Genomic DNA, 27,576 nt, shown 5'->3' with positions numbered 1-27,576 from the left:
TGATATACAAGCAGTGCTTCTTGTAAGTCAGAACACAGTCCAGAGTAACTCCCAGGAGATTCCTCCTCAAGTAATCGTCAGGCCTCAATATGCTTGTAGATGTTTTCCCAAAGACAGTATAGAAAAGTGTAAACAATGTAGTGTAGACAAGGCATTGGCAAACTTCAGTCTTCTCTCCAGGTGTTTTGGATTTCCAACCCCCCCAATTCCTAACAGCCTCAGGCCACTTCCTTTTTTTCCTCAGCTGCTTAAGTGGAAAGGGAAAAGGAAGGGGCCCAAGGCTGTTAGGAATTGTGGGAGTTGGAGTCCAAAACACCTGGAGGGAGGGAGGGCCCAAGTTTGACCATGCCTGATGTAGACAAAAGAATGGGCGCTCTGACACAGTAAATTGGGGTTTTTGGGGTTTTTTTTGGTTTTTTAGAAATGGAGCCACACAGATGTATGAAGCATTGTTCTAAGTTCTAACCTGAATTCTAACTTACTAGAAAATTGGCAAGAGTCCTTTAATGTGTTCATTAATGACAAGCAAATTCACAAAGACACTCTGCGCCTCACTACTGATCTTGTCTGGCAATATATGGTCATATCAAATGAGGGTTTTTCTAGGGCAGTGCCATTCAAAGTGCTGGTTCACAAGCCACTGGACAACAAGGAAATAAGGCAATAATGTAATGAGTATGTTACTGGTCCCAGGTATATTTGGAAGAAACGTCTAGAATCCAACATCAGTCAGCTTGAGGGCCAGGTTACAGTCAAACTGTTGGAGGGTCGGATAATAATTTGAAAAACACATGAATGAATTCCTATGCGCACTGCACATGTCTTATTTGTAGTGCAAAAAACACTTAAAACAATACAATAATTAAAATTAAGATCAATTTTAACAAATATAAACCTGCCACGCGTTGCTGTGGCCTATAGTAAAAGTTATCAAAGTTGAGGTAGATATCTGGACTATTATGAAAGAGAGGTCCCTACCTATTCCTTCCCCCTTTTCCTCCCCCTTTCTCTCCTTTCTTCCTTCTCTACCTCTTTCTTTCTTTCCTTCTTTCACTACTTGATTTCATCCTTCTCTCTTTCCTTCATTCCCTCCCCCTTTCTTCCTTTGCCTTTCCTCCCTCCCTGTTTGCTTCCTTCTTTCACTTTTTATTTCTTTTTAATTTACCACCATCATAACAATAACAATAATGCAATGCATTGCCTCTGGGACCTGACACCTCTCCCATTCTCCCAGGGTCTCATAGGAACAATAGCATAATAATAATAATAATAGAAATAACAACCTTTACCCGCCACGTGTTGCTGTGGCCAATCTTCCCTCTTTCTCTCCTTCTTTCCCTCCTTTCTTGTGGGGTTGCGTGTGTGCGTGCGGCAGCGGGGGGAGTGATGGAGTGTGGGGTTGCGTGTGTGTGTGCGGCGGCGGGGGGAGTGGGGTTGCGTGTGTGTGTGCGGCGGCGGGGGGAGTGATGGAGTGTGGGGTTGTGTGTGTGTGTGCGGCAGGGGGTGTGTGTGTGCGGGAAGCGGCGCGGCGGGGCTTGGAGTGGGCATGGTTTCCGCCGAGGGAACGTTGGCCGGAAGGCCATGTGCGCGCGCCAGGGAACTTGCGGCTGGGCGCCAATGCGCATGCTCAGTTGTTTTGCCGTTTTGTGAGTGTGTTGTTGTGTTGTTTTTCATTTTGAGTAGATATGTTTGTACCTTGTGGGTTGTGTTATGGGCACGGGAATTTTGGTTAAGTTTTGTTGGGGGATTTTTGAGTTTTGTTGTTTTGCCGTTTTGTGAGTGTGGTGTTGTGTTGTTTTTCATTTTGAGTAGATATGTTTGTACCTTGTGGGTTGTGTTATGGGCATGGGAATTTTGGTTAAGTTTCGTTGGGGGGTTTTTGAGTTTTGTTTCTCCGTTGGATGCCCCTAACAAATTTATATATATAGATTAGTATTTCAATGGGAAGTATGGGCATGCTTTTGGTTGATGAGATAGGATTGTTGTTGTTGTCGTTGTGTGCTTTCAGACTAAGGTTGGCCCTGAGCAAAGGCTGGGTAAATGACCTTGGAGGGCCGTATCCGGCCCCCGGGCCTTAGTTTGAGGACCCCTGTTCTAGAGCTTTTTTAAAATTCATGTGGAGACATAATGCATTTGGACCATCCTGACCAGTTCGGCTCCTTGTTCATTGCACAAGTATGCATCGATGGTAGATGCTTGATGTGCCAAATATTCCCTGCAAGAAGAAACCCTGAATGTCTTTGTCCTGTTTTGTCAGTAATTAGCATGTCATTCTTAACTCATTTGCTCAGGAGGCTGAACAACATGGGTTGTGGAGGCAGTGCTGTTCTGATTTTTGCATGCCTCTAAATTCAGCGTGAATCTGCTGTAATAAAATAGGGCACCGGGGAGTTCTTTGATCCAATTAAATCGTGTATTGTTCATGCCTGCACCATTTCATACTCCCATCACAGAACATTCTTCTCAGTGTTCCAGATGAACTAATAAATCTGCTGATTTGAGATTTTGGAGGAAAGCACTTTGGAATATGGCATATTTGGATAAATGCGTTCATCAGAAAAGTGTCCTTTTTTCCTCTGTGTGTATTTTGGAAATGGTAAATCCTTGCCTGGTTTATTCTTTTGTGCAAGGACGAGTAATTACGAGGCTTATCCTCACTGGGGGAGAAAACGAAAGCTCCTGCAGTCATCTTTCTCTCTTTTGTATTGTGAAAGAAAGAATTATTCTGCATTCTTTTATGCAAGGAAACTGTGTTTTGGGTAGAAGACAAGGTTTTTTGCTCAAAAAAACATTTTCCTAGTCTGCACAAGCAGTGGTATGTTCTGGAGCAGGTATGGGCAAACTTCGGCCCTCCAGGTGTTTTGGACTTCAACTCCCACAATTCCTCACAGTGTTTCTCAACCCTCCAAATGCTTTGACCCTTTAATACAGTTTCTCATGTTGTGGTGACCCCCAACTATAAAACTATTTTCATTATTGCTACTTCATAAATGTAATTTAGCTCTCGTTATGAATCATAATGTAAATATCAGATCTGCAGGATGTATTTTCATTTACTGGACCACATTTGGCACAAATACTCAATACACCCAAATTTGAATATTGTTGGGGTTGGGAGCATGGATTGCTTTTGTCATTTGGGAGTTGTAGTTGCTCGTTGTAGTTCACCTACAATCAAAGAGCATTCTGAACTCCACCAACAATGGAATTGAACCAAACTTGGCACACAGAACTTCCATGACCAACAGAAAATACTGGAAGGGTTTGGTGAAAATAGTTTGGGGAAAATAGACCTTGACATTTGTGGGAGTTGTAGTTGCTGGGATTTATGGTTCACCTACTATCAAAGAGCATTCTGAACCCACCAATGATAGAATTGGGCCAAACTTCCCACATAGAGCCCCATGCCTTGAAGGGTTGCGCTGGTGCGAGCCTTCCACAAACCTCGTGCACTCTCCCTCGCCCACCCATGCATGTGCACCATGCTGCCATGCACTGAGCATGCCTGCCCTCCCCTCACCACTTGGAACCTCAGAAACAGCCCTCCCCTTGGCTTAGAGGCCAGCCAATCACAGCAGAGGTGGGCTTTTGGTGGGAGAATTCACTCTCTGTTTCCAAAAAGGAAGAGAAGGACAGGCGGAGAGGTCTTCAGCCTTCTCTGACAAAAGGGTTCCTAAGACCATCAGAAATATATTTTTTCTGATGGTCTTTGGCAACCCCTCTGAAACCCCCTCACAATCCCTCCCCAGGGGTCCCAACCCCCAGGTTGAGAAACACGGCCTAATAGCCTACCTGCTGTTAGGAATTGTGCGACTTGAGGTCCAAAACACTTGGAGGGCCGAAGTTTGCCCATGCCTGTGCTAGAATTATTCTACATCTCCTTTTGTATAAAATTTTGAGTCTCTTAATCAGTAATTTCACTAGAAAGTAAATGAACTTGGTAATCTTCTAATGACTTCAAGAGTGGATTGAAAATTTATGTATCAGTGCTGTCCTGCCTGTGGACAGTGTTGAAATAATAAGTGTGGGCATTTTCCAGTTGTGGTCCATTTCCAGTTTTGTGCAGTTACTGTGAAGATCAGTGAGGTTTAAGAGTGACCACGCTGCTGCATTGAAAGCATAGTATTTTTCAATAAGAGAGTAAATATTTTAACTTCTGAATTCTTCCTCCAGTGAATGCCAGTGAAGGTGTTCAGAGGCAACATAAGATGCCGTTGTACTTGGTGTTCTTACCGTCAGCAGCATCTAATTCCTCCTTTGGTGATGTGTGAATGTAAAGGACTGTGTGTCAGAGAAGAGTGCTAAAGAAACTGTGAATTCTGTTAGAGAACAGATGGCTTTGGAACATTTCACTGACAGTTGAACTTCATTGGCAATTCAGAGGCTGTAGCACCTGAAGTGGTGCCATCACTGCATATTGGTCCCCCCACCATGGAAAGGTTCTCATCATCCCCCAACCCCATCCTGTTCTAAATTGGAAAATATAATGGATCACTCCACTCTTAGACGTTCCTTACATTTTCTAGCTATTTGGTACCCTTTCTATAGTAATGTCTCTGATTGAGAACTATGCATTGTGCAAGATCCTGGAAAGTGCTTGAGAACATGCAGTTATAAAGGCTGCTGGCCAAAGCTGTTGTACGTTGTGGCAAGATGGCAGCTCAGCATTCCCTTGGAAGCAGAAAAGGCATACTGTAAATACTTGAATATAAGCCGAGTTTTCCAGCCCCCTTTTATGGCTGGAAAATTAAGATACTCATACGCAACAGAGCTCAAAGAGAACTGGTATAAAATATTCTGTAGGTGATATCTAACACCAGAAACATTAGCGAAGATTAGCAAGGGTAGAACAAAAGAATGTTGGAAATGCAGAAAGCAAAAAGGTAACTTTATCCACATGTGGTGGAAATGTAGGAAAATACAGAATTACTGGCCTGAAATATATAAGAAGATTGAACTAATTCTAAATATAAAATTGGAATTAAAAGCAGAATCCATGTTACTAGGGATTATAGACTTTAAAATAGATAAAAACTCAGAAAAGATTTTCTTCTACCTTACAACAGCTGCTAGAATCATTTTAGCCAGAGTAAGGAGGTCTAATGAAAGACCCACAGTGGAGCAATGGATTTTAAAAACAATGGACATAATAAACATGGACATACCCCCCAAAAAATCACAAAATAATGTAAAACCTCATAGAATGGATTGAAAAGACTTTTTGGAATTAATAAAAAAAAGAAAATAAAGAAATTTATATCAGAAATTTTTGAATGAAACTCAAAGGAGTCATCAATAAGAAGCCAACGATTAAAGCAACCAAAAGACAAGAGAAATAGGATGCTTTCCTGGAAGTATTTTACCACCCCTTCTCCTCTTCTTCTTCCGCCCTCCTTTGTTTTTTCTTTCTTTCTCTTTCTCTTTTTCCTACTATACTATAATTCATTGTTTCCACTCTTTTTATGTAAACACGACAAAAATATAGTAATTCTACTTTCCTTTTTTTGCTCCTATCCTCAAGGAGCAAATTTATTCTAAATAAAAATAACTTTTTTTAAAAAAAATAAAAAGTCCCCTTGGCTTATACTTGGGTCAAGGCCTTTTCTCTTCCTTCTTTGTGTGTGCTTGCCTACACACAAAGGCAAGCACACAGAGGGAGAAGAGGGAGAAAAAGGAGCATATTGCCACCTCCCTTCTCCTTTGCAACGGCAGCAGGTCCCCAGAAGCAGTGTCTCCCCATTGATTCCGGAGCGCACTGTATGGAGCATTGGAAGTAGAAGGGGAAAAGAAGGAAGGAAGGAAGGAAAAGAGAGGGAGGAAAGGAGCAAGAAAAGGGAGGAAAGAAATAAAAGAGGAGGAAGGGAAGTTTCAGGAAAAGGAAAGATGGGAAAGAAGGAATGGAAGAGAAGGAAAGAAAGGAAAAAAGAAGAAGGAAATGAAAGAACAGCTTGCTTGCTGTGCCGAGAGTGGCGCCTTCCTCTCCCTAGTACCTGCTGCATTTCCCACCCTTGGCTTATACTCAAGTCAATAAGTTTTCCCAGTTTTTTGTAGTAAAATTAGGTGCCTTGGCTTATATTCAGGTCAGCATACACTCAAGTATATACGGTACTCTTGGGACTGATGAGCTGCATCGGTCTCTTCTGAGCTCATGAAGGCTGCATTTTTCTGCTGCAGACAGATTCCCAGCCATTCTGCTCAGAGACATGATGCTTATGGAATTAAATGTGTACCCCTTTTCCCTGGTAGAATTGTATTCCTTGCATTCTGCTGGGAAACAGGTGTCTGCCCTCTGTGCGTTTCATTTCCCAGCATAATAACTGGGATGTGGGTGGTAGCAGCAGACATCCGAGGAAGCTACACAATGACAGGAGGTCCACCCACCTCTTGCTTGTAGCTTTATCATTGTTCTCCTTAGCAATGCAATTTAGGGATAATTGATAGTGGTGGGCAATTCATGGTTCATAAAGATTTCTTCATCATTCTTGGTCTCTTTGTTGGTAAGTTGCTAATAGGCTTTTAAGGGCAGCCATATTTCCCTAGAATGCTGTTGTGTCCATATCCGTGGTTCCCAACCTGTGGTCTGTGGACTATCAGTGGTATGCAAGAATTAAAATATGGTCTGTAGCCTCACAGTTACTACACCTTTGCAACAAGAGCGATTGGTCTCGTAAAACCCTCTTATGGTGCCGAGGCTTATTAAATATGGTTTTCTCTAGGCCAGCATATGCTAGTAAAGGTAAAGGCATATGTTCTGCATCGGAAACTAGAGCTGATGAGGTCTATCCAATGCAATTTTTTGAATCAGCACCCCAAATAACTAAACTGAATCTAAAGTCAAACAAAAACTGATTCGTAACTCTTTTGGTACTAATTTTGGAGAGTGAGTGGTCCCTTGTCAAAGTGGTCCATTGTCAGAAAAAGGTTGGGAACCACTCATCTATATGAACCCTTATAAAAAGCGATGATCAAAAACTATCAGGTGTGTGTATGAGCCCCCGGTGGCGCAGTGGGTTAAACCCCTGTGCCGGCAGGACTGAAGACCATATCGCAGGTTCTAATCCGGGGAGAGGTGGATGAGCTCCCTCTATCAGCTCCAGCTCCTCATGCAGGGACATGAGAGAAGCCTCCCACAAGGATGATGAAAACATCAAAATCATCTGGGCGTCCCCTGGGCAACGTCCTTGCAGACGGCCAATTCTCTCACACCAGAAGCGACTTGCAGTTTCTCAAGTCACTCCTGGCACGACCAAAAAAAAAAAAAAAGGTGTGTGTATGTTCACAAGTGCAATCTTCCTGCTTAAAACAAGTTTCTCTCTTTCTCTCATTTTTGCTCATTCCTTGCTTTAGGGAATGGCTTTGTGAACTCCCGAGCTTCGCCAGGCCTGCTGAGCAGCACTGGGAGTGGGAACGGCCTGAGCAAAGTGATGCCTACCAAATCCCCCCCTCCGCCCGGAGGAGGCAACCTTGGAATGAACAGCCGAAAGCCAGACCTCCGGGTTGTCATCCCACCATCCAGCAAAGGCATGATGCCTCCATTGGTAAGCTTGACTTTTTCGCTTCTCTCTTTATGCACAGCATCCTTAAAAGTGCTCCTGTTGGTAAACCATGCGCATCTGTGCAGATAGAGATGTTATCTCAAACTGAATTCAAAGGTCTGTGAAGGGGGCAGGGCCACACTCGCAGAAGCTTTGCAAATCCTGTGCTGAACTATTTGCTTTTTTGAAACAGCAGGTTGTGACACCTGTAAGAACTTAGGAAGAACTTTCTGACTGTGAGAGCCGTTCAGCAGTGGAACTCTCTGCCCCGGAGTGTGGTGGAGGCTCCTTCTTTGGAAGTTTTTAAACAGAGGCTGGATGGCCATCTGTCGGGGTTGCTTTGAATGCAATTTTCCTGCTTCTTGGCAGGGGGTTGGACTGGATGGCCCATGTGGTCTCTTCCAACTCTATAATTCTATGTGTCATGACTTAGCAACCATTGTGGATTTATCCGTTGTGGATTTGTCTGACATCCTTAAATGTAACACTTTGCCTAAATTATATTTAGTGTGATCCAATTTTCAGGAGCCAATTTTAGGGAGATTGAAAGGATTATGCAGAACATTGGAATTCTGGCCCATCTAATTGGAATTGGTTATTTCCACAGCATTTCAGACTAGGAAAGTGTTCCAGTATAACGAACGCTGAGAATATTGTTTGTGGTTTCTGTACCTTTATTGACTAGCAATGGAGATATATTGTGACAAAATAGGAAAAGAGGAGCAAGCTAGTCCTACCCTCTCTGTTTCCATTGTTGTTCTGACACAGGAAGCAACCAACCAGAGGAAGAGAATTGTCCTTAGGTATGAGAACTGTCCTTGCAATTGGGCCTTTCTGTTTCATCCAAACCAGATTCCTCAATGATGAAGCAAATGCCCTGCTCATACATAAGGGAAGGGCTTGCCTTAAGAAACATTGCTTTTCATATAACATTAACAACATAACATGATGATGAGGGCAGAGCTAGGATGTGCACCTCTTGCCATCCAGATAGAATATGTTTGCATCATAGGCAAATAGAGCTTGGGGCTCTCTCAAACTGATTTGCCCATCCTATGCATACTTGGAACCTTCTAGAACTGAGCCATCATCTTGTTAAGAACCCATCTGCTCATTGAGCTTTATTGAGGCTTATAATAATATAGTCATAATACAACTTTATTTCTAGACTGCCCTCTTTGCCTGAGGGGCGTTGGGGCGGTTTACATAAAAGAAAGCAGACGTTCAATGCCTAAGCGAGTACAAAACACATCAAAGAACATATCAAATTACACTATAGAGCACAATAATAACAGTGAGTTTGCCACGAGGGATTAAGCATTGAGATAAAAAATATAACAGAATAGTCAGTAAGACACAATTAACCAAGACCAAGACACAATTAACCAAGACCAAGACATAACCAAGACATAAATAAACATTACAACAAATACCTTCAAAACAGTTTAAAACACAGTTATATTAAAAATGGCTGGTGCCAGGGTTCCTTTAAGATGTACCGTGGCAGCCATATAGTGCATCTAGAATTGATCAGCATTCCAAATGGATAATGCGTTTTAGTCCCCCTCTTCTCCGTACGCTAAAGTGCATAAGTACATTTTTAGAAGTGTCTTAAAGGAGAGGAGGGTAGGGGCCATTTTCACTTCTCTAGGATGGGAGTTCCAGAGACGGGGAGCAGCCACGGAGAAGGCCCCCTCTCTCATTCCCACCAATCATGCTTGTGACAAGACTGAGAGGAGGGCATCCTTCATTGACTGCAGTGCCCAGGATGGTCTGCATGGGGAGATGCAATTAGACAAAACTATTTTCTCAGCTTCTTTTTCTCCACCATACTGGTTGTCTTGATGAGCATTTTCTTGTTTCCAAATGAGTAGGAAAGGGAGGTCATGTTTTGGAATATAGGTGAAAAGGGAATATAGGCCCTTTCTTTTTACTTTTACTGCTGCTTTGAATTTGTCTTCATACTTTTGTGATAGATTATACTGTGAGCCATCTGCAATTTCTGGTTTGTGCATACCAAGCCGAGTGAAAGGGGGAAGAGGCGGGAAAGCGGAGGAGAAAGAAATGTCCTCCGCTTTCCTGCTGCTTCTCTCTCTCACTTGCTCATACTACTTCTACAGGAGTAGACTTGGCTGAAGGGGCAGTGGCTCCAGCAGCTCCCTCTATTTCCTCCCCAGCATCTTCTTCTTCCTCCTCCTCTTCTTTCTCTCACAGCCTCAGGAGGGAAAGCGGAGGAAGAAGGAAGGCAAGGAGGGAGGGAAGGCGAGGAGGAGGTGTGCCACGTAGGAGAAAGTGTCCTTCTTGCCAGGAGAGGGTGGCATGAGCACCCGAGGGAGGGAGGATGAGAGGGGAAAGAGGAGAGGAAAAATGTGTGAGAGAGAGTGGGGAGGGAGTGTCCCCACATTGCGGTATTTCACTTATCACGGGAGGTCATGGAACGTAACCCCCGTGATAAGTGAGGGAACGCTGTATATTCATTCAGTAATGTGGTCAGAGTAGATATTGATGTTGAGAGAGGAGTTCTTCCATCCACCTTGGAGTGGGAAGGGAGTGTCCCTACATCGCGATATTTCACTTATCACGGGGGGTCATGGAACGTAAACCCCCATGATAAGTGAGGGAACGCTGTATATTCATTTGGTAATGAATAGAGTAGATGTTGATGCTGAGAGAGCAGTTCTTCCATCCACCTTGGAGTGGGAAGGGAGTGTCCCTACATCATGGTATTTCACTTATCACGGGAGGTCATGGAACGTAACCCCCGTGATAAGTGAGGGAACGCTGTATGTTCATTCAGTAATGTGGTCAGAGTAGATGTTGATGTTGAGAGAGGAGTTCTTCCATCCACCTTGGAGTGGGAAGGGAGTGTCCCTACATCGCGATATTTCACTTATCACGAGGGGTCATGGAACATAACCCCCGCGATAAGTGAGAGAACGCTGTGTAGTCATTCAATAATGTGATCAGAGTAGATGTTGATGTTGAGAGAGCTGTTCTTCCATCCACCTTGGAATGACCCACCCGCTTTCATTTGGTGAGTAATGGTTACAGGTGACCACAAAGTAGAAAAACAGGTTGCTTACTTGTTGCTGTGGTTCTTTGAAGGATCAAATGTAAATTTGTGTAGCTTCTCCATCTCTGTTCTTCTTGTGCCACTTATCCTCTTCTGACACAGAATGGAAGAAAAAGGCACGAATATGATACAATATACATGTGGTCTGAGAACAAACGGGACTCCTACCAAGAGTTTCCAAATGTGCATTGTACAGGCACAAGGGACCTCTATGTGTCTATTCATAAATTCAAAGAATCACAGTTATATGTATGCTTCCTGTTATTTCTTAGTCCCGGAGGCACAAAGCAACTTTCCTCCCTCATCCTGGCTGGTTAATTCCATAGTGTTGCAAGGGACCTCGAGGGCCATTTCGTCCTCATGTTGACTGTGGTGCAAGTCAGAAGAGCACCTCACCTCAGTTACATAATTCTACATTTCCTCAAGCTCTCACAGGCTCTGAGTTGCCAGTTGAGTCCGTACTGGGAATCTCAGCTTGTTTTGGCTCATTGTTCTGAATCAGCCCAATGATGAGCTCCCAAAACAGCTTAGCAGAACTCACCATGCTCTTTGGTTTAAAAATGTTTGCAGTAGGCTTCACAAGAAACAAACGCTGTTGCTGGTGAGCGCACTATTCCTTTGCTCTTAGAAAGTTTGGGCCAGTTGTGCGTAGGGTTTTTGTCAGGCTGGCTAGCAGAGCTTTCTGCGAAATCGCTGTGTTGCACGTGACACGAGTCTGCTTACTGAATCACATTGTAAATTCAAAATACTAGCGAGGCTAAATATAGCCGACTCTTCAAGTATCAGCATGACTCTTTCATTCTTGAATGCTGTCCTATTCTTAGTAACTGTATTATTCCTCTTGTTTGCTGAGTACAGTCGGAGGAGGATGAATTGGAGTTGGTGAGTCTGGGTTCCTACTTGGTATGAAACATCAAAATCTGGAGCGTTCATGTTAACTGTGTGGTGTGACTTGAACCAGTGTTCCCTTTTTTGCAGAGAAAACAAACATTGCCTATGTTTATCATAACCCTCTATGTTTAATACACTTCTTACCCAAAGAGTTAATTTGGAACCTACTGCTGAAAGGGGAACATTGGGGTGGAACCTCGTAACAGCAACTGCTCCCACTCATGAATAAGCTTTGAGGAAATGTTCTGAAATCCTTTGATTGTGCTGCCGTCCCTTACTAATTTAGAGACGGACTTCGCTCATGAAGTTCCGCAAATTGTCACCCAGATCCTGTGTTGCTGCTGCTTTCCTTCTTTGGGATTACATCATTCCTGGTGAGGTCACCCTCCTTCTGGAGACAAAGTTAATTTCATGCTCTACAAGAGGAGCAAACCACACGGGGCTTCCCTATTTACACCAAGTCACACACAACAACAGCAAGCTGATTTTCCCCGTTGCTTGACAAAGGTATTAGCATTGTTTTTTTAAAACCCAACAAACAAAAAATAAAAGCAATAAACAATATGTTCATCATTTGGTTTATTGTAAATACAAGGCTCCTTTTTTGTGGTGCCACCCAAATTAATACATTTTTCAATCAGCACAACTCATGCAGTCATTTCAGAAAGAACATCACAAAAAGGGTAGGGATTTAGTAATTTCAACCCAGATCAGTTGCTGTTATGGGGCTCTTTGCATGAAAGCATGACCTTGCTGTGTTTTGTCTGTTTTTATTTTCGTGAATGCCTCCTCCTCTTGGCTACTGTGTTGTGCGTTGAAGCCAAAATGTAATGCACAAACCATACATGCTGGTCGTAAATGAGCGCTTGCTTATTGCTTCAATGTGAAGTGCTAGTGATGAGCAAAGAAATATCAATGGCACCTGTGTTCAGTTTCTCAAGAGGAAAAAGGACTTTCCCCAAGGAAAACGCACAAGTAACAAGAGGTGGTTGGAAGAGGGTTGCTGTGAGTTTTCCAGGCTGTCTGGCCATGTTCCAGAAGCATTCTCAACAACAACAACATTTTTATTATGGATGTGAGGGCGGTCTGGCTGTGACATCTGTCACCCCATTGATCGCCAGGGTTGATTCGGCTGATCTAGCTGGCTAGGCGGGTGTCCCCTTCCTCCCTCACCGCTCCATGTGCGTCCCTCCCGAAGCTGTGCGCTCGGTGGAAGAGGACGTTCCAGGTATACAAGGAAGGTCTCAAGAAGCATTCTTTCCTGACGTTTTGCCCACATCTATGGCATGCATCCTCAGAGGTTGACATTTGTGTTGGAAACTAGGCAAGGGAGGTGTGTGTGTGTGTGTATCTGTGATGTTCAGTGTGAGAGAAAGAACTCTTGTCTGCTTGAGGATCACGTGAATGTTGCAAATGGCCACCTTGATTTAATAGCCTTGTAGCTTCAATGCCTGGCAGGTTGCCGCCAGGGGGGATCCTTTGTTGGGATGTGTTAACTGTCCCTAATTGATTCTTGTCTGGAATTCAGCTATGGCTGACTTCTCTGGTTGAATTCGTCTGCAGTTCCTTTCATGCCAGAGCACCTGATGAACCAACCTCTGAGCATGCCTGCCATGGATGTGGGTGAAATGGCAGGAGAGAATGCTTCTGGAACATGGCCAGACAGTCTGGAAAGCTCATAGCAACCCAGTGATTCTTGCCACGAAAGCCTTTGACAACACGATTGTTAGAATTTGGCTAATGAAGGTGCCTTTGTCCTCTTTTGAGCCATTTATTTGAGGATGGACCTGGTGTGAGTGTGGTGTGGATGACTATTGGACTGGTTGTTGTTCAGGTTTTGCCTTGAAAGAACCATTGCTCTCCTACATTTCCCAACAAACAGAATGGGTCCCATGTCAAAGATGGATAGTTTTTATTCTCTTCTCTGACCTGTCAGAACAAAAAGTTACATAAATATGAAAGATATTCCTTGTGTTAATTTGAAATGTTGCTGGCACAACGGTGGTGCCCATTAACTGCTAGAGCAGTGTTTCTCAACCTTTCCAGTGCCGCAACCTCTTAATACAGTTCCTCATGTTGTGGTGACCCCCCCCCCTAAAATTATTTTCCTCGCTACTTCATAACAGTAATTTTGCTACTGTTCTGAATCGTCATGTAAATAGCTGATATGCAGGATGTACTTTAATTCACTGGACCAAATTTGGCACAAATACCCAATATGCCCAAATATGAATACTGGTGGGATTTGGGGAGGGGATTGCTTTCGTCATTTGGGAGTTGTAGTTGCTGGGATTTATAGTTCACCTACAATCAAAGAGCATTCTGAACTCCACCAGTGATGGAATTGAACCAAGCTTGACACACAGAACTCCCATGACTAACAGAAAATACTGGAAGGATTTGATGGGCATTGACCTTGAGTTTGGGAGTTGTAGTTCACCTGCATCCTGATAGCAGTGATGAATCTGGACCAAACTTGGCATGAAGACTCAATCCACACAAATGTGAACACTGCTGGGGTTTGGGGAAAATCGACCTTGGCATTTGGGAGTTGTAGTTGCTGGGATTTATAGTTCACCTACAATCAAAGAGGATTCGGAACTCCCAACAACAATGGAATTGAACCAAGCTTGGCACACAGAACTCCCATGACCAACAGAAAATACTGGAAGGATTTGATGGGCATTGACCTTGAGTTTGGGAGTTGAGAGCAGTGATGGATCTGGACCAAACTTGGCATGAAGACTCAATCTACACAAATGTGAACACTGGTGGAGTTTGGGGAAAATAGACCTTGGCATTTGGGAGCTGTAGTTGCTGGGATTTATAGTTCACCTACTATCAAAGAGCATTCTGAACCTCACTAATGATGGAATTGGGCCAAACCTCCCATACAGAACCCCCATGACCAACAGAAAATACTGTGTTTTCTGATGGCCTTTGGTGACCCCTCTGATACTCCCTTGCGACCCCCATAGGGGTTGAGAAGAGCTTCACATGACACAACTGGAATGCATGAAGTTAGGGAAGTGCCATTGAAAATATATCATATTTTTGCCTGTTACGAGGTTGAAGCAGAAAAAGCAGTCCTTCTAATGGCTGCACACACATTAGATTTGGTGCGTATGTACAGTGGACACCGGAATATACGGATGCCACAGGCACATAACGAGATGTGCGCATGAGTGTGTCAGTCAGTGATGTCTTTAATTCACTGAAAAACATGCAAAGTGAAATGCATGTATCAACATCACGTGTTATGAGCGAAAGGGTATGCGTGGTAAATCTTTTAATAAGTGCGAAGGATGATGTGAAGCGGTCTTCATAGACAAAGGCTGGTTTATGGTGATGGGCTGTGGGAGGCGATTGCCCTCTGGTGGCATGACTTGTGGGGAATCATGCAGCTGCCTAAAACATAATTGAGAGGCCTCCTTCAAACTAGGTCATGGGCTTATCATTGGAGCCAAAGCTAGTTAGGACTGGCTCAATCCGTAGTGTGGCTCTAGGCAAAGATTTCAGTGCGCTGCGCTCATTGTGCATCTGTGCAGGAGTTGGAGTTATCATCTCTCCATGGCGTTTCTTGGTTGTAGTCATTTCCCTATCTATGAGTGAAAGGAATAATAAGAAACGTAGAATGGGAACCCCATTGGGGTTGGGGACAACCATCTTCGCCATAGGTTTTGGTAGCAGAGCTAATGTTTTCCTCTTCTCTTTGAGAAGGTTATGCAGATGACCCCGGTGGTGTCTCTTGAACTCTTCTGCCCCAGGCCTTCCTTGCTACTGGACTGAGCTGGTTCCAAAGCTAGCTTTTGAAAAGTTTTCAAACTATTTAGACAGTTGGGTTTTTTCCAGCAGTATCTGCAGCTTGGTTAAAAAAACAAAACAAAAAAACCAACCCTGATCTGCTGACCTGCATTAGTCTTGAATGTGTTTCTTTAAGTGACTCTATGTCCAAGACATGCTGTTAGCAAGGAGGACAGCTTGGAAGGGTTTCGTTTGTTTTGATGCAATTACAGTAATCATATGCACACGAGACCCAAAGTTCAGCACTTAAGGGCTTTTGTGCTGCCAGCTGCCCCATGAAGAATGGTCAGATGGCAGCGAGTGTGACTGCTCCAAGGGCAATCGTTGCCTATCTGTCTTGTCTGAATCTAGCTCATGGGTTTTCTTCACTCGGCTGCTCATACTCAACATAGTACAAAATGTCCAGGCAAGGGAGAGGCTTCTCAGATGATGCACCTAGTTCAGCGCGTGCCTGACAAACAACAACACATATTTATTTATATAATAATAATAATAAAAGTAATAATAATAATAATAATAATAATACTTTATTTGTACCCCGCTATTATTTATTTATTTACTTTACTTGTATGCCGCAGTTTCTCAGCCCAACAGGCGACTCAACGCGGTTTACAACAAGGATAAGAATCAATCAACTATATACAATTTAAAACCATAAAAGCATAATATACAATATTGACACAACAATAAACAACACAATGCATCTCATAACTAGAGTCGTGATCCAATCCGTCGTCCAAATTTCCATTCCTGTAATCATCACATTCATTGCACTGTTTAACCGAATGCCCATTCAAACATCCAAGTTTTTAATCTCCTTCGGAACACCATTAGCGAGGGGGCTGATCTTACCTCCATAGGAAGGGCGTTCCACAGCCGGGGGGCCACCACAGAAAAGGCCCTGTCTCTCGTCCCCGCCAGCTGCACCTGTGAAGCAGGCGGGATAGAGACCAGGGCCTCCCCAGAAGATCTTAGGGTCCTGGCGGGCTGATAGGCAGAGATACGTTCGGATAGGTAACTTGGGCCAGAACCATTTAGGGCTTTATAGGCCAACGCCAGCACTTTGAATTGAGCCCGGTAGCAAATCGGCAGCCAGTGGATCATCTCCCCAAGGGACTCGGTGCGGCTTACATGAGGCCAAGCCCACAATAATAATAATAATAATAATAATAATAATAATAATCCTTTATTTGTACCCTGCTACCACCTCCCGAAGGACTTGGTGCGGCTTACAAGAGGCCGAGCCCAAATACAACAGTAAAATAGCAGCAGCAGCAACAACAACACAATAACTAAAAAAAACCCAAAGCAACAACAATTAACAACACCCAATGACGCAATTAAAAACAATGGCCGGGCCAATTGTAACAAAACTAAAAGTGCTGGGCATGACAGGTGGGGTGTTTGGAGGGGGATGGGCATGCAGATATCCTAAATCTCTGATAAAGTGCGTTGGGACATAGTGCTAGGAGATTCCTTATTCTGGAAAGGCGCACTGGAACAACCACGTTTTCAAGCTCCTCCTAAAGATTGCTAACGACGAGACCTGCCTGATGTCCTTAGGGAGAGAGTTCCAGAGTCGAGGGGCCACCACCGAGAAAGCCCTATCCCTCGTCCCCACCAGTCGCACTTGCGATGCAGGTGGGATCATGAGCAGGGCCTCTCCAGATGAAAGAAGGGATCGTGTGGGTTCGTACACAGAGATGCAGTCACATAGGTAGGCGGGTCCCAAACCATTTAGGGCTTTTTAGGTAAGCACCTGCACCTTGAATTGGGACCGGAAAATGAATGGCAGCCAGTGGAGCTCCTTAAACAGGAGGGTTGACCTCTCTCTGTAAGGAGCACCAGTTAACAACCTGGCCGCCGCCCGTTGGACCAATTGAAATTTCCGGGCTGTTTTCAAGGGCAGCCCCACGTAGAGTGCATTACAGTAGTCCAATCTGGAAGTGACTAAGGCATTTACAATACATCAGTAAACAAAACATCAAATAAAACAGTCAATACAATATAATTCAAATAAATCACATAAACAAAAATAAGCAACATGTTAAAAACCATGCAACATGTTAAAAACCAATGGCGGGGCCAAATGTAATAGATTAAAATTAAAATAATGCTGACGTGACGTGAACATTTTCAGAGAGAATTGAGGGAACGCAGTCAGTCTTAAATCAATGATAAAGTGCATTTTGAGGGCATATTGCTGAGAGTTTTCCTTATTCTGGGAAGATACACTGGAACAACCACGTTTTCAGGCTACTCCTAAAGACTGCCAGAGTTGGGGCATGTCTGATGTCCCTGGGAAGTGAGTACCAGAGTCGGGGGGCCGCCACCAAAAAGGCCCTCTCCCTCGTCCCCACCAATCGCGCCTGCGAAAGAGGTGGGAGCATGAGCTTTATCTCTCCATACAGAGATTCAAAGCGGCTCACAATCAAAAGCATTACAACTGAAAATATACAAATCTAAAACAGTATATTGTGATATATTATCAGGAGTAATTATACTTAATATATTTGTATTACTAAATTACAATATTATACCTGTATGCCATATTTTATTTATTTATTTCATATACTTGTACCCCACCCTTCTCACCCCCGAGGGGGGACTTAGGGCAGCCTCACAGCAAACACCATTTGGTGCCATCATAATGATAAGAACAATCAAAAAAATCATTAAAACAAAACATTAAATAAACAGTTGTTAAAACACGCCAATTAAAGTCGGGGTCAATTCATTGTCACTTCGAAATTGCTTATGTCTTCTTCCTACAAGCTGCTATTCAATGGTCAAATGCAAAGTCCCACAGCCAAGTCTTGAGTTCCCTTCTAAAGGACAGGATTACTATATTGTACTATACCACTGTACTGCAATATTGTTAGTAATATTAATCATATTGCATGTAATATATAATATACAATTATAATATTATAATATAAAATTAAATTATATCATATATAATGTAATATATAATAAAATTACTCTATTATTATTATTATTATTATTATTATTATTATTATTATTATTATTATAAACACAAAAAAGATTAGTACATAGCAAACAAGATCACTTTGCTGGCTGTTGTATTGAATCACACGTAGGACAGTTCCCAAGTGTCTAGGACTGTGTGATGTATTGGCAAATAATGCATGCAGATCTCAGTAGGGTGGCCTTTTGCAGCTGACAGGTGGTAATTTTGTCAGCGCTGATTGTGTTTAAGTGCAAGCCAAGGACTTTAGACACTGCACCCAGTGTGCCAATCACCACTGGGACCACCTTTCCTGGCTTGTGCCAGAGTCATTACTATTATTATTATTATTATTATTATTATTATTATTATTATGTTTTTTGGGGCACTAATGAGGACTAAGCCACTCATTGCAAGGAGAAAACCCCACTTGATTGTGTGGTTGTTGTTGATTGTGTGCTCGATTGTGTGGTTGTTGTTGTTGTTTTAAACGTTGTTTACTACAATCTGTTGTCTTGTCAACCATTTACAGAACACACAACGGCTAACCAGTTCTCAGTCTACACAACCTCTTGCCACACCGGTTGTGTCTGTGACAACTCCAAGCTTACCTCCGCAGGGACTGGTGTATTCTGCTATGCCTACCGCCTACAACACTGGTAAGAGGCTCCAAGCTTGTCATTCTCTTCCATAGGGGGGTATTGTGAATATTCTAAACTAGTTGAATCTAGATCAAGCATGGGCCAACTTGGGTCCTCCCTCTAGGTGTTTTGGTCTTCAACTCCCACAATTCCTGGCCTCAGGCCCTTTCACGTAAGCAGCTGAGGGGGAAAAGGAAGAGGAATTGTGGAAGTCCAATTTATTGGACCTCACGGCAGCATTTGATACAGTCGATTACAACCTTTTGATTCACCGCCTAGCAGTGGCTGGAATTAGGAGGATGGCCCTTAAATGGCTGTCCTCTTTCCTTCAAAAGCGGGGCCAACGTGTGGAGAGGGAAGGGTCGGTCTCTAAGAGGACCCCTCTTGAATGTGGGGTCCCTCAGGGGGGTATCCTCCCCCCCCCCCCCCCCGTTTAACATCTATATGCGACCATTTGCCCAGCTGGTGCGAGGCTTTGGGCTTTAGTGCTATCGGTATGCTGATGACACTCAACTCATTCTGAGGATGGAAGGCCGACCAGACTCCATACCCGATAATTTTCATCAATGCCTTGAAGCCGTTTCTAGATGGTTGCGTGCCATTAGGTTGAGGGTGAATCCAGCAAAGACGGAGATACTTTGGTTGGGTCGCCCGGATGGAGGAGTGATCCGGTTGACTACCCTGGATGGTGTGACATTATGCCCGTCATCTTTGGTAAAGAGTCTGGGAGTCCTCTGCTGACGATGGAGGCCCAGGCCTCCGCCGCTAGCAGAATCGCATTTTCCCATCTGCATCAGGCTAGGCGTCTGGCTCCCTAACTGTCCAGGGACGACCTGGCCACGGTGATCCAGGCTACGGTCATCTCAAGGTTGGACTACTGTAACGCCCTCTACATAGGCCTGCCTTTATTGGTGATCCGGAAACATAAACTAGTGCAAAATGTTGCTGCCTGGCTTCTCGCAGGGGTCCCAGCGAGGTGTCATATCCCTCCAATCTTGCAGCAACTGCACTGGTTGTTCATTGAGCACCGGATTACCTTCAAAGTGCTGATTCTTACCTTTAAGGCCTTCTATGGCCTGGCGCTGGAGTACCTGAGGGACCACCTCACCCCCTAACAACTCCTGAGATCACTCCATTCAGATGATCAGAATCTCCTTGAAGTGCCCAATTTTAGGACCTTTCACCTGATGTCTACTAGGCGTAGAGCATTCACGGTAGTGGCTCCTTACCTGTGGAATGCCTTGCCAGCGGAAACACGAGCTCTCCGAGACTTACTATCTTTTCGTAGAGCTTGTAAAACTTATTTGCTTTTACTTGATTTTTAATTACGCAGGTATGAGTCTATACATTATGTAGTATTTTAAAGGTGCATCTTGCCATCGATATATGTAGCATTTTAACGATTTATAGGATTTTATTGTGTATTTTATATTGTATTTAATAATCTGGTGTTCATGTATTTATTTATTTGCCTTGCCTTGTATGTGAAAGACCTATGGTCTAAGCATCGAATAAACTTAAGTAAGTAACTAGGTAATTGTAGAGCTTGTAAAACTTATTTATTTAGGCTGGCATTTGAATCTTGCTGATTGAAATTTTTCTTTGATTTTCAATGTAATGTATTGCATATGTATATTGTAAACCGCTCCGAGCCTTCGGGGAGTGGCGGTATATAAAATTGATAAATAAATAAAACACCCGGAGGGCCCAATTTGGCCCATGCCTGATCTAGAGTTTGAGATGTAATAATATGTTAGTCAATCTTGGGTCTTGAGGTTGTCATCAATGTGAGATTGCAGTCCTTCAAGCAAGATCAAAGCCAGAAAATACAGGGTTAGTCAAAATGCATAGGCCAAACATACATACAATTGTATGTATGTTTGGCCTATGCATTTTGACTAACCCTGTACATCGCAAGACGTCCAAGCGAGTGTTTGTGAATTCAGAACCATTCTTCCCGGCATTGAGTTGGAGAAAATGAAAATCCTGGATGTTTTGATGAAAAGTAATGGTTTTGCTTGCTCCGCCTTTCAGATTACTCTTTGACTAGTGCAGACCTGTCAACCCTCCAGGGATTTAACTCCCCAGGAATGCTGTCATTGGGACAAGTATCTGCCTGGCAACAGCATCACCTAGGACAAGCAGCCCTTACTTCTCTCGTGTGAGTACAACACACACACACAAACACACACCCCAGTGTTCAAGTGTAGCCTTGTTTGGCTGGGGGCGGTGTTTTCACCTTTTGGAAACTTGCACATGGCTTCCTTCATGAAGGTGGTGATTTATGACTTGGAGATGAGAATAGGGAAATCTCTGTGCTCCTGCTGGGCCCCTTTGTTGTCCCTTCTGCATGCAAATAACGATGTTATGATCTTCCCCCCCATTTGAATAAACAAATAAATGAAACTGGCATGAGTTTAAAGACAGTATTGCCAAGGCAGTGAATGCAGCACATTTTACTTAAAGAGTTTTTGGATGCTGTTCTGCTCCGGATCACAAAGAAGCCGCACTTTGGGAACTCATGGATGTTTCATCCATCTATGTTTGGAAACAGGGGTCCATTTTTCCATTTATATCAGTGCCAAATGGGTTGCGGAAACGACATTGTCCAATACCCCGTTTAGCTCCAGGTGGTTGAACGGATGGGTTGCACAATAAAGGTAAAAACTGTTGGGTGAGTGGGCTTCTTAACTAAAGACCCTCCTCATAAACATATAGCAGAGCAACTTATTAGCAGCAGCTTGAACCAGCACCAGTTGCCCAAAGTGATACAAAGAACAAAACACAGAGATCAATATTATCTCTTCCAAAGGAGACTGTTCTTTGTAGCAAAATAATATGGTTGCACTATTTACAAAAACAAGGTTTCCATGACACAAATAAAGTTCTTTATACTTCCTTCTTTGCTTCAACGCTGGGCTTCTTTCTCATGCAGATAAGCAGCTTCACTCTCACTGAGCTTCCTCGCACACCAAGCTTACACAAAAGCTTCACACAGCATTTATTATTTACTTATTTATTTACTTATTTACTTTTCTCAGCCCTTGGGCAACTCAGTAGCATTTTTCCCATAGCAGCCTTCATACTGGAGCTTCACACACAAGGTCTTCAACCTGGGGCTTCTCACACTATGAGGCCAATGATAGGCAATCTTTTGAGCTTGGTGTGTCAATACTTGCCAAAAAAACGAGCATAACTCGGGTGGGGTGTCACTTCGAGAAAAAACCATAATTTCATGATATTTATAGTTTAATAACAAAAATATATTATTGTAATATATAACTGTATTTAATAAACCAAAAACTAATTATTTAACTTACCTGCTTTTTCTATAATGCCATATATCTCAGCATTATAGAAAAATGCTGGTGTAGGAGCCGAAGATGAAATGTCCTTCTTGGGATGTGGCCCCACCTTCTCTGTATGCGGCCGCATGCGACCAAGTGTCATCGAAAATGGCTACGCGTGTCAGTGCTGACATATGTGTCATAGGTTCGCCATCATGGCACTAGGCCTTCTAACTCTGAGGCCTACTCACACTGAGGCCTACCAACATTATAGCCTGTTTATTTATTTATTTACCGTATTTCTAGCCTGCCTTTCTCAGCCCTAAGGCGACTCAAGGCGGGTTACAAATTGGCAACAATTCGATGCTACACATTTATAAAAATACAATTCAAAACATTCAGCATAACAATATAAAAACCATCAAAACACACAATCACCATATAATTATACTGAGGCCTCTCACACTGAGGCATCTCTCAGATTGAGGTCTCTCTCATAATTATACTGAGGCCTCTCACACTGAGGCATCTCTCAGATTGAGGTCTCTCTCATAATTATACTGAGGCCTCTCACACTGAGGCATCTCTCAGATTGAGGTCTCTCTCATAATTATACTGAGGCCTCTCACACTGAGGCATCTCTCAGATTGAGGTCAACAAACACTGAGGCCTACTAAGCTACAGACACACCTGCTTATATTGAACTGCAGCTTTTGCTGAGTCATTGCATCCATTGACCCTTTCAGTGCTTGGCTCACATTTTTGTAATTAAAAATACCTAGTTAATTTTTAATATTTTTGACAAAAACAGCTACCAATTCATTTCCACTCAGAGTTCTTTTATACCATCCTTTCTATGTCTATCCTCAAATCATAACTACAATATTGTGGACACGGCAGTTAGTGCAAATGTAGTACCAAACCCTGTTGTTAGGTCAGTGTGCTCCATTTGTGTGTGGGCACAGATCACCACTCAAAGATCCCTAGTAATCAACCTGTTTTTTGTAAGCACACCATGGGTTCTAGTTGTAGTTTACTTCTGGCTATTAACCCATAGTTTGCTTGCAGGGGAAAAAACATTTTGAAGCAACCTCAAATTCAAAGGAAAGTACATCCTTGCCATGGCTGAACTGGAGCCCCCAGTGGCGTAGTGGAGTAACCCTGTGCCAGCAGGACTGAAGACCGACAGGTCGCAGATTCGAATCCGGGGAGAGGTGGAATTTTTTTTTTGGTCATGTCAGGAGAGACTTGAGAAACTGCAAGTCACTTCTGGTGTGAGAGAATTGGCCATCTGCAAGGATGTTGCCCAGAGGACACCCCAATGATTGGATGTTTTATCATCCTTGTGGGAGGCTTCTCTCATGTCCCTGCATGAAGAGCTGGAGCTGGTAGAGGGAGCTCATCCGCCTCTCCCCAAATTCGAACCTGTGACCTGTCGGTCTTCAGTCCTGCTGGCACAGGGGTTTAACCCACTTCGCCACCAGAGGCTCCCGGTAGGGAGAGGTGGATGAGCTCCTTCTATCAGCTCCAGGTCCTCATGCGGGGACATGAGAGAAGCCTTCCACAAGGATGATAAAAACATCAAAATCATCCGGGCAATGTCTGCAATCCTTGCAGATGGCCAATTCTCTCACAGCAGAAGCGACTTGCAGTTTCTCAAGTCACTCCTGCCATGACCAAAAAAAAAAAAGGCTGAACTTCACCTCACTGTTGATCAGGGGTGGCGGCTTTTCCGTTCCTGTGATTTTAAGATTGTAGTGTCCTTTTAACAGTCTCATTTGGCAAAAATGACGTTTCCCTTCTCTTCTTTCCCCCAACCTGGCTTTAAATCTTCTCAGGGCTGGAGGCCAACTCTCTCAGGGTTCCAGTTTATCCATTAACACCAACCAAAATATTAACATCAAATCTGAACCGATTTCCCCTCCTCGAGAAAGAGTGACTCCGTCCACGTTCCCGCAACAGCAACAGCAGCAACAGGCTCCACAGCAGCAGCAGCAGCAGCAGGCGCAGCAGCAGCAGCAGGCGACATCGCGGCAGGACATGGGTCGCTCTCCTGTCGACAGCCTGAGCAGTTCCAGCAGTTCGTACGACGGCAGCGACCGAGAGGACCCTCGAGGCGACTTCCACTCACCCGTCGCGCTGGGAAGGCCCCCCAACGCGGAAGACCGGGAGAGCCCCACCGTGAAGCGGATGCGGATGGACACTTGGGTGACCTAATCCTTGCTCCTCCTCCTCCTTGGGTTTCTACACTTGAGTTCTACCAGAGGACAGTCCTGACATATCTAAATTTATAAATAAGGACATGAAATAAATATTTATATGTATATATACATACATGCATATATATATCTTTGTATACATATATATGTGTGAGTGTGTGTAGCGGAGACACGAAAAGCAGCAATCAGCAGGCACTTAATACCGACTCCTTGTATAGCAGCTCCAGGTGCCCTGTGGTGTTCAGAGATAGAGCAGAAGAACCCTCTAGCCTGGCACTTACTCTCTCTGGACGATGTTCCTCAAATGAGAACACGTTCCCCTATGTAACCTCCCAAACGAAAGTGGCAGAAGCTCGAGGGCTTGCCTGTAGTCGTCGTTCCCAGTGTGTGTTTTCCAACAACCGTGTGGTATCCTGTAGTTATCCTTACGCTTTGTAGCAGCAGAGCAGTAGAAAAGAGAAAGCAATACTGTACATAGAAGGACCTCTATTACTACTACTACTACTTCTACTACTACTACCCAGTCTAGCATGGGTCTCTCTTGCAAAGAGTGCATGGAGAAGGGCTGGCATTATTTTACAGAAAAAATAAATAAATAAATATAAACAAAACACACACCTGTTTTTGCACGTGCAAAAAAAAGTAAAATAGAGGGTCAGATACGATTTTTGTAACCAAGTGTGTGTGTGTGAGGCAGAGACATAAAAGTGCATGACGTATTCAGAAGATAATTAGCCTATAGAAGAGAATCCGTAAAGATGGAAATTTTAATATATTAAGTTATGATAATTGGGATATGTTTTCAAAGCTCTTTCTTACGTTCCTCTGACCTTTTTTAAAAAAGATAGAAAGACAAGTTTTAGCTCGTGTATATTTTTTATTAAAGAGAGAGAGAGAAAAAAAATACCCTTCTTTGAAGACTTATCTATATGGAGAATTATTATATACAGTACTTTTGAACACATTCTGCTATGAATTATTTATACAAGCCAAAGCTGTACGGTGTAGCTTTTCGTTTTTTTTTTGGTAGAGAATAGGTCTGACTTGTTTCTATTTTTTTTTTTTTTGGACTGTCTGTTGTTGCTTTTGGTTTCGGGAGAGGAATCGGAAACGCAAAACCTTGCAGGCAGAACCTTTGGGGAAAAATAAGCCATGAATACTTATTACTATTATTATTATTATTATTCTATATGTAAATTAAAAATTTGAGCCAAACGTTGTGTATATAGCATCTTAAATATATTATCACCTTTTTCGGTGTAAGTACGTATGTATTGTACGCTCACCAGATTTAAAAAAAAAAGTATATTTTTGTGTGGATTGACGCCGACTTGAAGAAAAAAAAAAGGCGCAAAGTCCTTATTATTAAGTAGAGTATTCACTGTTTTAATATTTGCTATTTTGTTCAATAGGCTGTATTTCCTTTGGGATTTTTAATTAATATTACCCAGAATTTTTGGTTTTTTTCCAGAGGGTGTTTTTAAATAAGGGGTCGTCCCCCCTCACTGGTGGTGAATGTGTGTCGTTACCAGTCGTACTCTCTTAAATCTTTTTTTTTCGGTGCCGTAAAAATTTCATTATACATTATTTATATATATATATGAGATAGATATATATATACACATACATACATATATCTGTATAGATCAGGCATGGGCAAATTGTGGGCCTCCCTCCGGGTGTTTTGGACTCCAACTCCCACAATTCCTAACAGCTTTGGGCCCTTTCCTTTCCACCCTCAGCCGCTTAAGCGGCTGAGGGTGGAAAGGAAAGGGCCCAAGGCTGTTAGGAATTGTGGGAGTTGGAGTCCAAAACACCCGGAGGGAGGCCCAAAGTTTGCCCATGCCTGGTATAGATACATATATAAATATATGTATATATAGATAGCAAAGCGATAGCCCCCTCTGCAATTCGCTCCACATAAATCCAGCATTGGTTCATTCTGCATAAATAGAAAACAAAATCGTTGCAAACTGTTCGTAAGGAATGGTATGACGTCGTCTCTTTCGGCCTGAGGACAGGGGTGCTTTGGTCCCTCGTAATGGAAAGCGTGGTCAGAGGAAGGACGGAAGGGGGTTGAAGTGGTCTTTCGGTTTGGGGCAAACCATATCCCGATATTTAGATTCCCCTTGAACATTAGGAAGACCTTCCTGATGGCTAGACAGTGCTGCTTTGGAGTCCGTCCCTTTTAGCTCTGGCTTATCTAAAGGTGCTTCCAGGCTCATGTTTGCTTACTGTGTGTAATAGCAGCAGATGCTAAAGTAATAATATACTTTATTTATATTTCGCTCTATATTTCGCTCAGGGCGGATTACAGAACACATATAGGCAAACATTCAATGCCATTGTATAATTAACAGGACACACAATGCGTAAACAGAGGTAAAGGCTTTCCTATCTTTTTCCATCTCCGGCATCTGGAGGCTGTGTTCGACTCTAGCCACTGGGAGGAGCTGTTGCTTCATCTTCCATGCCAAGGAGCTTTTTGTTTTCTGTAGACAGCCTAATCGAATCGTTGGCATGTCCTTATGGGCCCAGTGGCACAAGGTTTAACCCAATAATCCACTGTCCCCGGATTCAAACCTTGTGCCGGTAGGACTGCTGACTGATACGTCAGCAGTTTGAATCCAGGGAGAGCGGGTTAAGCTCCCCCTGTCAGCTCCAGCTCCCCATGCAGGGACATGAGAGAAGCCTCCCACAAGGATAATAAAAAATCAAAACATCTGGGCAATGTCCCCTGCACAACGTCCTTGCAGACGGCCAATTCTCTCACACCAGAAGCGACTTGCAGTTTCTCGAGTTGCTCCTGACACACACAAAAAAAATTATCTCCCCTCTTAAAATGGTACCTATTTATCTACTGACATTGCTGTTTTCGATCTGCTAGGTAGGCAGAAGGTGGGCTGATGGCCAGGAGCTTACCTCGACCCAGGCTTTAACCACCAACCTTTCGATTGGTAAAGTTTACTGCAGCTGGTGGTTAAACCGCTGTGCTAAAGCTCGGCCTCAGTAATGTCTGAAGGCAGGTTTTATGAGATACTGAGATATCGTCTGTGTGTATCTACACACACACACATTTCCAGCAAAGGGGTATTTCCTTAAAAGGGAATAGCAACTCTGTATTTCATCCAGATGTTTTTAGTTCTCCATGATTACCG

At 43.3% G+C, this 27,576-nt stretch overlaps 1 protein-coding gene across 11 annotated transcripts in view; it reads left to right on the top strand.

The window, feature by feature from the left end:
• MEF2A (myocyte enhancer factor 2A) overlaps positions 1–25,633 on the top strand; it is a 116,118-nt gene extending 90,485 nt beyond the window's left edge. For 4 of the 11 annotated variants that reach the window (XM_060755654.2, XM_060755657.2, XM_060755655.2 and 1 more), the window contains exons 7-11: positions 7,348–7,538; positions 11,467–11,511; positions 18,804–18,930; positions 20,947–21,073; positions 24,038–25,633. In XM_060755654.2, coding sequence (XP_060611637.2) covers positions 7,348–7,538; positions 11,467–11,511; positions 18,804–18,930; positions 20,947–21,073; positions 24,038–24,416 — 869 coding nt within the window. In that variant the 3' untranslated portion in view covers positions 24,417–25,633. The remainder of the gene's footprint in view (positions 1–7,347; positions 7,539–11,466; positions 11,512–18,803; positions 18,931–20,946; positions 21,074–24,037) is intronic. The other 7 variants (XM_060755659.2, XM_060755662.2, XM_060755664.2 and 4 more) reach the window with 2 other exon arrangements.
• Positions 25,634–27,576: the final 1,943 nt, after the last annotated feature.

This window comes from Anolis sagrei, chromosome 9, assembly GCF_037176765.1.
Source record: "Anolis sagrei isolate rAnoSag1 chromosome 9, rAnoSag1.mat, whole genome shotgun sequence".
Lineage (NCBI taxonomy): Eukaryota > Metazoa > Chordata > Lepidosauria > Squamata > Dactyloidae > Anolis > Anolis sagrei.
Note: the sequence above shows the minus strand (reverse complement) of the source record. Positions and strands in the feature narration are given on the sequence as shown.